Here is a 15,531-nt window from a genome sequence, read left to right on the forward strand (position 1 = left end):
TCAGACTTATTCATAATATTCAGATTATCGATGGTTGAACCACTCGCACAAAACACTGAATACAGCTAGCTGTACATATCTGATTTGGTTCTATTAATTGATGCATGCCTACTGTACATACCTGATTTGGTTCTATTAATTGATGCATGCCTACTGTACATACCTGATTTGGTTCTATTAATTGATGCATGCCTACTGTACATACCTGATTTGGTTCTATTAATTGATGCATACCTACTGTACATACCTGATTTGGTTCTATTAATTGATGCATGCCTACTGTACATACCTGATTTGGTTCTATTAATTGATGCATACCTACTGTACATACCTGATTTGGTTCTATTAATTGATGCATGCCTACTGTACATACCTGATTTGGTTCTATTAATTGATGCATACCTACTGTACATACCTGATTTGGTTCTATTAATTGATGCATGCCTACTGTACATACCTGATTTGGTTCTATTAATTGATGCATGCCTACTGCACATATCTGATTTGGTTCTATTAATTGATGCATACCTACTGTACATACCTGATTTGGTTCTATTAATTGATGCATGCCTACTGTACATACCTGATTTGGTTCTATTAATTGATGCATGCCTACTGTACATACCTGATTGGGTTCTATTAATTAATGCATACCTACTGTACATACCTGATTTGGTTCTATTAATTGATGCATACCTACTGTACATATCTGATTTGGTTCTATTAATTGATGCATGCCTACTGTACATACCTGATTTGGTTCTATTAATTGATGCATGCCTACTGTACATACCTGATTTGGTTCTATTAATTGATGCATGCCTACTGTACATACCTGATTACCAAACGCTTCAGCGTGGTATTAAGAGTTTGTTTTCAGGGGTGGGTGATACCAAGGTGGGAAATGGATGCACATATGGGGTTAATTCCTTGAATTGCTATATAGAGGGTTCAAGCTGAAATACAATATATAGTGTTTTCATGTTTCGTCTGATATTTCTGTGGTATTCTGCTGCTGTAAGTAATGCACGATTTGTTCCGAAATTCAGTATATTGTGTGTATTCCAGGGTTATTCGTTTTTTGCTAAAAACACCCCTATTTTTTTAGTGGCAGAGTCGAATAGTCTCACTCCCACTGGGAAATCTGCATTGTTGCTTGAATGTGAGTTAATTAAACACCTTTTCCAGACCGGCGAAAGAGTATACAACAACCAATTTTAACAGCCTGTCACGTGATTTTAGTCTGAATGTCAACATGAAGAGGCTAGTCCATTTTACGCAGGAGTAATTGGGAGTAGAAAATGTGAGGGATAGTATCAACAGAGATGTGTATAGTGAAAAGTAATATCTATCCTTCATTTGCATCTCTGAGCATTTCTGTTTTAGTATATTGGTTTGAAAATGTTGAACTTGCATGATTTGCAATGTGTTTTTCTAATTGGGACTCCCCTATTGATCGAATCCCGGGTTTGAACGAGATCGGCACACCACGTGATTTGTTTGAATACAATGCTGATGGCAAACATGCCGTGTTACTGCGGTACTCCACTGACGGAATGACTTACTAGTACCGCATGCTACAACTTCGCTTGTGATGTTGCTTGTTAGCCATGGATTACATGAATCTTGATTACCAGTCAAATGTTGCTCATTTGACGTTGGTAATCTTTATTTGGAACTGAGTAACTTCCTGGTACTTCGTACTATGATAAAAATCAGTCAACATACATCAAGTTCTCTCAATCGTAGTATTCCATGTGATGTACACCTAATATGGCAAAAATGTTGCTGAACGATTTGAACTGAATAAAAATAGCAGACGAAAATTTGTTTACAAAATAAAAATACTTCGGTTGCCAATGAAAACCGGTAAAAAACAAGCAATATGTTTTCGGCTGTTATCATGGAAGGGACATGAACGTGAAGCTAACGTCTGTTTATAACTAAAACCGGGCACCTTATACGAGGTTCGCAAAATAACATGGCAGTCATTAGAAGTCACTTTATTTTATTGTTAGGACGTATTCAGCCGTTAAATGTATTATTTCCAACCGTTTTGCGATAGTATTTTCTAGATTGGAGGCAGCATTTACATTTTATTCAAAGTTCAAAGCTGCGTTGGGATTCCGTTGACAGTGGTAACAATGTCGGCGCCGGTGATCTCTTACCAGTGCGCAACGTAGCCACAATAAAAGGCATGATCATTTGGGCACTGCTATTACAAGACTTTGGCTGTTGCCATGGTAGCGGTGGGTCAGGATTGTTTTTCCAATTAGTGATGGTACGACCTGCCTGTCAAGTATGAACCGTGACAAAATCAGCCAAGCCAAAAAAAATCACAGAAGAGTTAAAAAGCCATTCCTGCTGAACAGTTACTCTAACTTCGGGGTCAACTTTCTCATTAATGAAAACAGATATCAAAAATTCAAATAGTAACTTTTTGCCCACACTCAAGCCGAGTACAATGAGCTATGTCTGAGGTGTTGTATCACAGGGAGTTGGACAAACTTATGTATTTTAATAAATTATTGAATAATAAAATGTTATATAACTTTTCTTTTACCCCCCTCCCCTTCCTGGTATCTATTTCAAGTATTTTTGTCAGGTTCAAATCGTTCACCAGCATTTTTGGCATGTTAGATGTACATCACATAGAATACTAGGATTGGGAGAACTTAATGTTTGTTGACCACCTGGAATCTGAGTTTTATAAATCTTGAAGGGCTCTCGGAAGATCCACCCGCTGCCTGGACCCGCAGTGAAATCTCCGATCTCCGATTAATATGGAGCCGCAACCATCAACATCGATATACCATGAGGTTTCTGTTGGCGACGTTGCGGCGTTACTCGGTTCCAAATAAAGATTACCAACGCCAAATTAGCAAAATTTAACCGGTAACCAAGACTCAGTCCATCCACGACAAGCAAGCAACATCACAAACGAGGTTGTAGTGTGCAGCTCACGAGTCAGCGACGACCGATTTCAACGAAAGTCATTCCGTCAGTGGAGTACTGCAGTTGCACGGCATGTTTGCCAATGCACAGATCTGTGGAGGAACTTTTAACTTCAACATCAACCGTGTATCGTAGTCGCCCAGTTTAAGTTCTGGTTCTGTCGTGGTCCCAACTAAAGGGCGACAGTCGTCGTGTCGCGTCCTGTTCAATATGGGACTCATAGCGACGTATACAACGCGTGTAAAATACATTGTTTATTTACATGAAATTCGAACACGCGCTGCGCTACGACCACCGCGCTTAAACATCCACGAGTTATTTATTCGGACAATGACTTAAATTAGACGTCTGATTATTTTATTTTCACACGTACAGCGACACGCGTTCTACACTGACAAGCGTTGCTAGGTCGCAGCACTGTCTTGGAGCATATTAATGGGCAATTGGGTTCCCCGATCTAAATTTCTATCCCGGTTTGTTGCACGTTCTTTTTTTAATATGAAATAATCAAATATGGGACATGTGTATAATAACAGAACCCCACACCCTCCCCGTGGCTTCGCTCGTGAAAGTACGGCAGCAGGATACACCGCATCACTCGTGAAAATAACTTCCATACGCAATGAAAGCCACGGGGAGGGTATCTGTCATAATACTTCATTATCACTGAAAACATTTTTCCCCTGAAATAAATTCCAGTGAATATGCCATTTCCCTCATACTCTATTGAGACACAGCGCAGTGAAAATTGGATTCACATGTAATGCTTGAAAACATGTCAGAAAAAATAAATTAAGTGAAATTCTACGTGACTTCATAATAGTTGGAAATGAACACATTACAACCGACCCTACCACTCTATATACATGTACAATGTAAACTACACCCCAAAACATCCTTTCACCCACAGTTACTACCATGTTTCACCAGTGTATTCTATTTGACGTCAGGAGAAATTGAAATAAACAAATTAATTATAATTTCAGCCTCTAGTTGACCACTGATTAAATAAACTACCTCGTCTTTATGTCAACTTGCAGTTATTCGTTGCCTACACCAGTGACTTCAAAATATATGTTTCAATCCCAGGAATTTCACTCGCTGTTAATTGCATGGGAGTGGCAGTCTTTAATGAATTTCTATTGTCATGTCAATTTCTTGCGATTACTCGAACATTAAGCTGTAACCACATACCGCCTAGGTGCTGTAATTAAATCCTGGTGTAAGCACCATATGAACTATGAACAATGTATGTGAAGCCAGCTGTGGGGTATATTCAATCCTATAGATTTCTCATTGTTTGGTAACTATTTGCTGCAAATGCAACAAAAATCAATATAAAAAATATTACCCACACAGTATTCTACAGGTTACTTGTTTGGTTCTATTAATTGGTGCATGCCTACTGTACATACCTGATTTGGTTCTATTAATTGATGCATACCTACTGTACATACCTGATTTGGTTCTATTAATTGATGCATGCCTACTGTACATATCTGATTTGGTTCTATTAATTGATGCATGCCTACTGTACATACCTGATTTGGTTCTATTAATTGGTGCATGCCTACTGTACATACCTGATTTGGTTCTATTAATTGATGCATACCTACTGTACATACCTGATTTGGTTCTATTAATTGGTGCATGCCTACTGTACATACCTGATTTGGTTCTATTAATTGATGCATACCTACTGTACATACCTGATTTGGTTCTATTAATTGATGCATACCTAACTGTACATACCTGATTTGGTTCTATTAATTGATGCATGCCTACTGTACATATCTGATTTGGTTCTATTAATTGATGCATGCCTACTGTACATACCTGATTTGGTTCTATTAATTGATGCATGCCTACTGCACATATCTGATTTGGTTCTATTAATTGATGCATACCTACTGTACATACCTGATTTGGTTCTATTAATTGATGCATGCCTACTGTACATACCTGATTTGGTTCTATTAATTGATGCATGCCTACTGTACATACCTGATTGGGTTCTATTAATTAATGCATACCTACTGTACATACCTGATTTGGTTCTATTAATTGATGCATACCTACTGTACATATCTGATTTGGTTCTATTAATTGATGCATGCCTACTGTACATACCTGATTTGGTTCTATTAATTGATGCATGCCTACTGTACATACCTGATTTGGTTCTATTAATTGATGCATGCCTACTGTACATACCTGATTTGGTTCTATTAATTGGTGCATGCCTACTGTACATACCTGATTTGGTTCTATTAATTGATGCATACCTACTGTACATACCTGATTTGGTTCTATTAATTGATGCATGCCTACTGTACATATCTGATTTGGTTCTATTAATTGATGCATGCCTACTGTACATACCTGATTTGGTTCTATTAATTGATGCATGCCTACTGTACATACCTGATATGGTTCTATTAATTGATGCATGCCTACTGTACATACCTGATTTGGTTCTATTAATTGATGCATGCCTACTGTACATACCTGATTTGGTTCTATTAATTGATGCATGCCTACTGTACATACCTGATTTGGTTCTATTAATTGATGCATACCTACTGCACATACCTGATTTGGTTCTATTAATTGATGCATGCCTACTGTACATACCTGATTTGGTTCTATTAATTGATGCATGCCTACTGCACATACCTGATTTGGTTCTATTAATTGATGCATGCCTACTGTACATACCTGATTTGGTTCTATTAATTGATGCATGCCAAATGTACATACCTGATTTGGTTCTATTAATTGATGCATGCCTAATGTACATACCTGATTTGGTTCTATTAATTGATGCATGCCAACTGTACATACCTGATTTGGTTCTATTAATTGATGCATGCCTACTGTACATACCTGATTGGGTTCTATTAATTGATGCATGCCTACTGTACATACCTGATTTGGTTCTATTAATTGATGCATGCCTACTGCACATATCTGATTTGGTTCTATTAATTGATGCATACCTACTGTACATACCTGATTTGGTTCTATTAATTGATGCATGCCTACTGTACATACCTGATTTGGTTCTATTAATTGATGCATGCCTACTGCACATATCTGATTTGGTTCTATTAATTGATGCATACCTAACTGTACATACCTGATTTGGTTCTATTAATTGATGCATGCCTACTGTACATACCTGATTTGGTTCTATTAATTGATGCATACCTACTGTACATACCTGATTTGGTTCTATTAATTGATGCATGCCTACTGCACATACCTGATTTGGTTCTATTAATTGATGCATGCCTACTGTACATACCTGATTTGGTTCTATTAATTGATGCATGCCTACTGCACATACCTGATTTGGTTCTATTAATTGATGCATGCCTACTGTACATACCTGATTTGGTTCTATTAATTGATGCATGCCAAATGTACATACCTGATTTGGTTCTATTAATTGATGCATGCCTAATGTACATACCTGATTTGGTTCTATTAATTGATGCATGCCAACTGTACATACCTGATTTGGTTCTATTAATTGATGCATGCCTACTGCACATATCTGATTTGGTTCTATTAATTGATGCATACCTACTGTACATACCTGATTCGGTTCTATTAATTGATGCATGCCTACTGTACATACCTGATTTGGTTCTATTAATTGATGCATGCCTACTGCACATATCTGATTTGGTTCTATTAATTGATGCATACCTAACTGTACATACCTGATTTGGTTCTATTAATTGATGCATGCCTACTGTACATACCTGATTTGGTTCTATTAATTGATGCATACCTACTGTACATACCTGATTTGGTTCTATTAATTGATGCATGCCTACTGCACATATCTGATTTGGTTCTATTAATTGATGCATGCCTACTGTACATACCTGATTTGGTTCTATTAATTGATGCATGCCTACTGCACATATCTGATTTGGTTCTATTAATTGATGCATACCTACTGTACATACCTGATTTGGTTCTATTAATTGATGCATGCCTACTGTACATACCTGATTTGGTTCTATTAATTGATGCATGCCTACTGTACATACCTGATTTGGTTCTATTAATTGATGCATACCTACTGTACATACCTGATTTGGTTCTATTAATTGATGCATGCCTACTGTACATACCTGATTTGGTTCTATTAATTGATGCATGCCTACTGTACATACCTGATTGGGTTCTATTAATTGATGCATATCTACTGTACATACCTGATTGGGTTCTATTAATTGATGCATGCCTACTGTACATACCTGATTGGTTTCTATTAATTGATGCATGCCTACTGTACATACCTGATTGGTTTCTATTAATTGATGCATGCCTACTGTACATACCTGATTTGGTTCTATTAATTGATGCATGCCTACTGTACATACCTGATTTGGTTCTATTAATTGATGCATGCCTACTGTACATACCTGATTTGGTTCTATTAATTGATACATACCTACTGTACATACCTGATTTGGTTCTATTAATTGATGCATGCCTACTGTACATACCTGATTTGGTTCTATTAATTGATGCATACCTACTGTACATACCAGATTTGGTTCTATTAATTGATGCATGCCTACTGTACATACCTGATTTGGTTCTATTAATTGATGCATGCCTACTGGTTTCCATCTTTGATTCTCGTCCCATAGCACTGAATCTAATGATGATAGTAATGCACGGATATTGTTTCCTTTCCCTTCCACCCATTCTCTGACCTATCAACAAACAAAAATAATTTAATTTGAATACATAAACAAAATGCTGATTCTTTATTTTGCAGAGTAAAAAACAAACATAGACCCTCAATCATAGAAATAATGGTCAACCACCTTTCCAGAAGACATGCGTACCTTGACAACGTTGGGATCTGTGTCATTCCTCATTTGCTCCCTCCTGAGTTCTTTCATAGTTTTCCTGTGAGCCTCCGCTTCAGCTTTACTTGATGCTTGGAACCCAGTTGGACTCAATAAATCCTCAAATGCAGTGTTTTCACTACCTGGTCGGGTTCCAGCTGCAAGTGAAATCCAAACATGAAACCATATTAACAAATGAGATGATGACATAGCATGAATGAGTGCTAATCACAGAATTTTACCATTCTACAAGATAAGCCATTGTTCTGAATTACATGCACTATATAATAAGTTGACTACAACAGACTGTCTAGTGTGAGCACTTTCATATCATGCCTATTGGTACACAACATATTTAGTCTTCAATAGGCTCACCAACTAAAATATGTTGCACACAACTAAACCAAAATGTTTCCTTGATGTATGCGCAACATGAATGTGTGGTGCTCAATGTAATACTACTAAACATATCTGAGGTTAATTTTGTGATGGTGAAATTGACAACACACTGTAAATACAGTTGTTGCAGATATGTAGCTGCCGTACGAAATTTCCTCCACACAACACAGTGAAGCAAATCAAACAAAAAAACAGCAGTTGCTATCGGCCTGATTTAATGATTATGCGTTATATTGTATGGAATTAACAGGTAACGCAGGCAAACAGGCCAGTATCCCCCTTCTCATTTTCTCTCAACCGATGAATTATCCAACCTACCTGGTTTCCACCCCTTTCCATTAGACTTATTTCCAAACACACTACCACCGCTACTGGGAGTGCTACTGCTAAATCCACCAAGGCTGTAGTTTGGACGACCCTGTGGCGTTTTTTGCTGTTGGGGTCTTGATTGCTGCTGCTGCTGTTGTTGTTGTTGTTGTTGTTGTTGTTGTTGTTGACGTGATGTCGGTGTAGCGAACCCTTGCTGTTTCTTTGCACTACTACCAAAGGAAGGTAGTCCACTCTTCAAATTACCTACATAAAGACATATTATTGAAACACTACTGGATCATATTTCACTTTATACATACACAGGGTTTTAATTAGGCACCTAATTTCAAGAGCAAATAAATGCAATTATGAAAGCAACTATTTTACAGAACCCCCAAAGTATTGGGATGGAGCATCTAGGCTTTGGAGTGGACTGTAAAAAGTTATATTTAATACATCTCACTTGTAATATGTACACAAGTTTTTTTTTTTTTATAATTGTTAGTCTGGAAAAAAAAAATCGTGAAATCTGCATCAGTGTTTAATTTCACAGATTTCAATTTTTACTTTAATTTCAAAATGCTGAGTAATGGACACCTTACCTAGATCAGCAAACGGATCATAGGGCTTGTTTGGTTTCTCATCCAGCTGACTCGGTGTAGTATATAGCACAGACTCGCTGGGAGTCCTGTCCATAGGTTTCTGTGCAGCCATGGTATTCAATGTATTGGCGCTGGAGGTACGATGCATGTCAGGCGTCAAATGTGTTTTATTTACTTTACTACCAAAATTCCAATCACCCATCAAATCCACCCCACTACTTGTTTTGGGAGCCTGATTTGAAGACAAGAGATTGACAAAGGGATCATTTGATCTTGTTGAACTTGAAGGGGTTGTTGATGTCCCAGCAAACGGGTCAAAGCTTTCTTCTTTTGGTATACTTGGACTTGCCTCTTTTGGTTGTTGTTGGCTTGGTAATGCAGTTGGTTTTGAATGGGACTGAAATGGATCAAAACTATTAGACTCCGGCGGTGGAGGTGACGGTGGTTTTTTAAATGGATCAAACGATTCACTGAATAAATTAGTCTGCTGCACCTCGACTTGAGGAGTTTGACTACGACTTCCACTGGCACTGCCAGGAGCTGACGTCGGCTGACTAGGACAAGTGGGATTGGACAACAAATCAAAATTAGTTAATTCAGGACCCCCAGAATCCATCAAATTAAAATCTTGGCTCCCTCTCCGACTTGCCGTTCTAGAATTATCGCGACTGCTGTGTAGTGACTCAGGCAGGTCTGAGCCCATATTGAGTAAGTCCACATTGGGTGGTGATGCAGATTTACTGGAATGCTGTGGAGAAAACTTAGCATCAAAGAAGTCTGGATTGTTACTCTCTCCAAAATCTGCATTGAAGAAGTTAATATTTTCATCGCCGGGGGTCGGTTTGGTTTCAGCCAATCCTGGAACACTCTGGAATACATCATTGTTAGGTGCAGCAACTTTGGCACGTTCAGTAGTGAGGGCGGCAAACGCGTCATCAAAGTCATCGCTACTGAGCCTCGTAGATTTTAATACATCCTCGTTCTGTTTTTCTGCATCTTGCCAATTCAAACTAGACATGAAATCAGGTGGATGTTTATCGTTTGTCTCGTCTGGCATCGATGGCGATACCGTATCATTCTGTATGGCACTGCGATCATCTTCCGGATCACTGGATTGACCGACAGCACTAGACTGATCAAGAGTATTTGAACTTCGTAATGGTTTATCAGCATGGCCTGCAATTGAAAAACATCGAGTATTTAGTAGATCTTGTAAAATACTTTATTTTTGCTTGGAAATAATTTTCGCTATTTTCGCTGAAGGAATGAATGATTCAGTGAAAATAAAATGCAGTCTATATACCTTTTTTCCTATATTTTACATTCAACTCGTCAAAAATCAGTGAAAATAAATTCCATACAAAACACCCAAAAAGTCTTTCCAGCGAAAATTAATTCCAGCTAAAACAAAGTATTTTACAGCAAACAAAAACTGGATTAGCGATATAATAACTAGATTAAATATAATTGAAATAAAGTTGCAAGAGCTTTTGTATATGAAATATATGAAAGCGGTGCATCTATCCATGTGCAACATAATAATCAAGCAAATAAAGGCAGCTTTTTGTTTCTAGACATTTCAATTGGAGATTAGTCTCTGATGGAGCAAATAAAGTGCACTTCCTCAGAATTCCCAACATAAAGTCTTGAGTAAGAAGCGAAAGTTACAAATCAAAGCTGAGAATATCCATTTCCTCTGAGCCTACGCAACTGTCTATTATACGTTCTACAGTTGCATTTCTTACCAAATTCCCTGTTAACCTTGTCTTGTTCTTCAGCATCTGAGAAGCACAGTTTTGGATTCAGTCGTTTAGTTTCAAAGTTCTTCCACGGAGGAGTTTGATCTTGCGGCCTGTCTTTGCCGCTGACACACAGCTCCACAATAACCTGGAATAGCTCCGGATACTTATCTGGTTGCTCAGTGGCATCCAAGTCGTATCTGAACACAAAAACAAATATTATGAACTATTCACCGGTAGTGGGTAGACTCAGGTTAATTGGGTAGACTCAGGTTCAAATTATACCTGATTGACATCAGGGAATCCATATCCTGGGTGAGTGTGCCACATACTCAATGGGAAGGCCAAGGTCACTGCGCGAGATTTATTCATGAATGAATATGACCAATGGGAACCTAATGGTTAAAAGTATTTGTGTAATGGTCTTGGTTGACTCCAGGACAATACATTACCATCATGGTTTTACCCAGCACAATTTGAATGCCAGTGGCTAATTGATCAGGATGATAAAAATTAAAAATGAGCAATACATTTTTAGGGGAATTTCTTTTACAAGAAATATCTTGAGATTTGACCTATGACTGAGGAAGCCATTTTGTTAAAAAATGTGATATATTAGGTCCAAATAGGAACAACAATGTTTTTATTTTCATAATAGAATGGTTGAAATAACATTTTCATTCTAATTATTACATGTTCATTGATTTTAAATGGTGGTGTAAACTTTCATCTTCACAGAATTCACACTTGCATTGGATTATAAATCCCACCAATTATAAAATACTTCTTTGCCTTCCCTTTAAAATTTAGTGATAGGCCAACAACAAACCTTGCCTTTTAAAAATTTTCTGGCATCTATTAAAGACATTCTCTTCTGAGTAATGCAAGTTATTAAAAGAGCTGTGCTATTAAAATCTTTTCAAAACAGTATGCATTAGGATGGTGATAATTTGGACAAGTGATAGACGAGTGGAATTCCCACTTGTCTTAAAAGATACGTCTGTAACACAGGGCATAGTTAGCCCTTAAATTCTAGATAAATATTAGTATGAACATGAATAATATTTCATATGATAATATAACTCACTTGTTGAAGGTAATTTTTGTTTGTCCAGATTCTATAAAACCTGTGTGGAATTGAAACTGGAACATTTTAATGGCAGTAACCTGAATTGAAGAAGATACATACATGTATGTAGTTAATAGTGGTAAACTTGAGTGGAAGAGACAATTAATCTTGTTTTCTAGCAAGGCATTGGGGATTAAGTGACACATTGAGTAATAGTAGTGTGATTTGAATACCAGTAGTGTCAGATATTATTTCATAGCTGTTGTCAATGTGTTTATGTACGAGTAGGCCATCACATATAACGTTTTTACATGCTGTACGTTGAAAGCAGTATACACAAACCAAAAGCTAAAACATGAAGCGGGATACAGACTGGAAATCAAGTCTATGATCACTATGTAGACTAACACCCATCACATCGGGCCATGTGTGATGGCCATCTCATACATACCTTGCCTTGCATTTTGCCACCAAATGTAGACCTCGCATGGTACACAGCTATCATTATGTCGCCACTGACAGATACATCTAGATCTACATAGGCCTTGGTATTTTCAACTGAAAACCCCCTGTACAGAAAAGAGCAAGTCAAGCATTAGTGAAATCAAAATATCAATGTCAATTTTTTTAATTATCTAAAACTTACGAGTGACAAGTGACAGTGTCCCCTACATTTACAGTCACATTTATATGTGATGACAACACATTAGTGTCTATTTTTGTTTACTAGAGCATTGATTTGAAAATCTTTACATGTCGCATGACAACCAGCATGTGCAATTTAGAATTAGATGACATTGTCTGAGTCAACCTGAGTGATTTTGAATGACTACTCAGCTTCTTTCGGAATAACGGACATACGAAAAAAAACAACACAAAAACAAACAAACTCGTATGAAATTGTATGAGCTGGCATTGAGAATCGATATATATATATATATATATATATATATATACAAAATGTATATATAATCCATGGCCAAAATGTTGGGGAGGATTTTAATATTCAAACGCAGGGACTATGTCGCGAGATTGAACGTTATTCAGCACGAACAATCGTGTCCATGAAGGACACCACTCAATACCCATGATTGTGGATTTTTTTTTACCTGTCAAAAACAGGGCCACATGGGACCTCAATAAATAACTGGATTGGAATTCATCTCACTGTGAATAACTGTCTTAATATAGTAAATACAGGGTATAACATCACTCGCATGTAATTAAAGCACAGTATTGAGAAAATTAATAGATTTAATATACTTATGCAAAACACCATATACAATAAATAATTATCTCCAAACAAAACAATCAACAATAACAATCAATACTACTACAGCCTTTGGAATTCCCTACACTAATGTGAATGTGTAACAAATGCCATGGTCTCTGTCGTCAGCCTGTGGTGGTATCAAGATGAAATTGATGATTTCCTTGTTTTCACTCAGCACAAGATTTAGTGGCTTGGCATGTTCACATCACTATTAGTGGCTACTATTATCGGCCTAGTAGAGCTCTTTGGTCAGTCTTCATGCAGCATGGCCCGAATCTCTTCACAACTTGCAGGGAGAGACCATGACCACAACCTGCTCACACCTCGATCACCAAGGGAAGACTGCCTCTACATGTGCTCCCAATTCCACTGGGGTTTCTCCAGGAGGAGTGCAGGAGTGGGGACAAAAGTTATTTCAATCCTTTGTTCGAGTAGTAAGGTCAGTGAACTCTTCTCCAGTCTGGCAGTAATTCAGCCAAGTTAGTTTCCTATACAATTTGGCAATGATTCATAATGTCCTTCAGCCAAGTAATTCTCAAATTTTTGCAAATACACTTGTTTATAAACTACAATGTTCTGCCAGGAGCATGCCTAGGTGGCATCGTGACGTCCTGACCACAAAGTGTGTACGTGTAGATATTTATTTATTTAAAATTTTGCAATGGCCATCAAAGTAGGGATAAACACTTAATTACAAAAGTTTAGGTTTTTATTTGTTTTTTTTTGACTTTCAGCAAATTATCAAGCATTATTAGTGCTTTTCAATTTTCTGCTTTTTTTGCTAGTTAAGTTACAATTTGAAAAAAACCTTGGAAGTCTAAATCTTACCTCATTTTGTCATATTCCTGTGATGTAGACAATATCCTATCCTCCCCATGGAATACTTCACAAAATGGCCGACAACCATTCCTGAAAATATAAAATATTTAAATATTTGATGACACAATTTGTAGTAAATTTATGAAACCATCATTCCAAGACGTGTCATTTACTTAACTTTTATAACAAGAAAACAATGAGAGTTACATCTTTAGAAAGATATATCAACTATAAACGCATACTACCGTATAATCTCTTATTTAGGCGTCACTTTAATTTGGGTGTCAGGGAAGAGTGAAAGACCTTAATTTGTTTCTAAAATATCCACCATGAAAAATCAGTCAATCAAAAAATATTGGAGTGCAATCTTATGACTTTGATTTTCATAGAAAAACGACAGGAATATCACTATAAACCTTATTAATCTTAAAGACACTTACCTGTTTCTATTAAATATTGGTACAGGTTGTAGTATGATTCTTTTCAGCATTATGGGTTTGCTATGAGGTATGACAGGATTTTCTGGAGATAACATAGAGTGAATATATTCCATGTATCTGAAATATTAATATTTACAGTTAAAACAAAAATTCTGTGTGACTCACTGATAAGGTTCAAGCAAACTTTAAAAAAAAACACTATCCATTTACACGACATACATTTTTGCTTTAATGTTTCGATCAAAAAAGAAAAAGAAAACAATTTTTTGGGGGGTGAATTTGAGATACCTGATTGAACTAACCTTTTCTGTGAAGGTGTTACACCCGGAGGACCTCTCCTAACATTAAACATGTATAGACTTGGTTCTATAGATTTAAACAGCCGACAAAAACCAAAAAAGGAAGCGATCAACGTTGCTGAAGATGCCTTGCCATCCTGGATGAATAAATCAGATATTGTGTTATTAAAGTGAAAGGTTCTCCTTAGAGCTACACAAGTCAATGCCACTCCTGTTTTCAAAGACTTTACACTCATTTCACAGATTTTAATGGCAGTCGAGCAGCCATTCTCTGTTAAGTTTAATCAGCTTTACAGGAGAGTCAACGAGCCAACGATGCGCAATGCTGTTGCAGGAGGGATGCAAGAATGCATGGTATAAGAAAATGATAGAGAGGTTATATACATTGGAGGGATTATGGGTAATACATTTAGCGATTTGTAGGACTTTTAACTATAGAAATGAATACTTGTAAACACATGATAGAGAATTCAGTACTTACCAAACAGTGTACGACTGAAACATTCTTTGGATCCTTCTGAAGCCACAAGTACATATTACGACATGCCAGGTAAAGTGTTCTCAGATCAGGTGCCTTTTTGGCGGGCCAACTGTATTCTGATACCTATTACACATACATAGAGACAATTTTAGAGCTACATGTGTAGTGTGTGTGTACGCATACATAAATAAACTTTGATTACACTGCAACTACATTAGTTTCATTTCACTTGATTAGTTCAGATACATCACCAAGTTTCTCAGAAAAAT

The 15,531-nt window shown here is 37.0% G+C and overlaps 1 protein-coding gene across 1 annotated transcript in view; it reads right to left on the reverse strand.

Annotated features, from left to right (window-relative positions):
* The window catches only part of LOC100376315 (cyclin-G-associated kinase-like), a 34,768-nt gene that overhangs the window by 3,418 nt on the left and 15,819 nt on the right, over nucleotides 1-15,531 (reverse strand). Inside the window, exons 12-22 of the mRNA XM_085503118.1 lie at nucleotides 15,263-15,385; nucleotides 14,785-14,918; nucleotides 14,483-14,599; nucleotides 14,052-14,132; nucleotides 12,402-12,519; nucleotides 11,969-12,048; nucleotides 10,888-11,081; nucleotides 9,143-10,318; nucleotides 8,550-8,804; nucleotides 7,830-7,990; nucleotides 7,566-7,694 (exon numbers count right to left, since the gene is read on the reverse strand). Coding sequence (XP_085359244.1) covers nucleotides 7,566-7,694; nucleotides 7,830-7,990; nucleotides 8,550-8,804; nucleotides 9,143-10,318; nucleotides 10,888-11,081; nucleotides 11,969-12,048; nucleotides 12,402-12,519; nucleotides 14,052-14,132; nucleotides 14,483-14,599; nucleotides 14,785-14,918; nucleotides 15,263-15,385 — 2,568 coding nt within the window. The remainder of the gene's footprint in view (nucleotides 1-7,565; nucleotides 7,695-7,829; nucleotides 7,991-8,549; nucleotides 8,805-9,142; nucleotides 10,319-10,887; nucleotides 11,082-11,968; nucleotides 12,049-12,401; nucleotides 12,520-14,051; nucleotides 14,133-14,482; nucleotides 14,600-14,784; nucleotides 14,919-15,262; nucleotides 15,386-15,531) is intronic.

Source organism: Saccoglossus kowalevskii, chromosome 9 (genome assembly GCF_978046115.1).
Source record: "Saccoglossus kowalevskii chromosome 9, keSacKowa6.1, whole genome shotgun sequence".
Lineage (NCBI taxonomy): Eukaryota > Metazoa > Hemichordata > Enteropneusta > Harrimaniidae > Saccoglossus > Saccoglossus kowalevskii.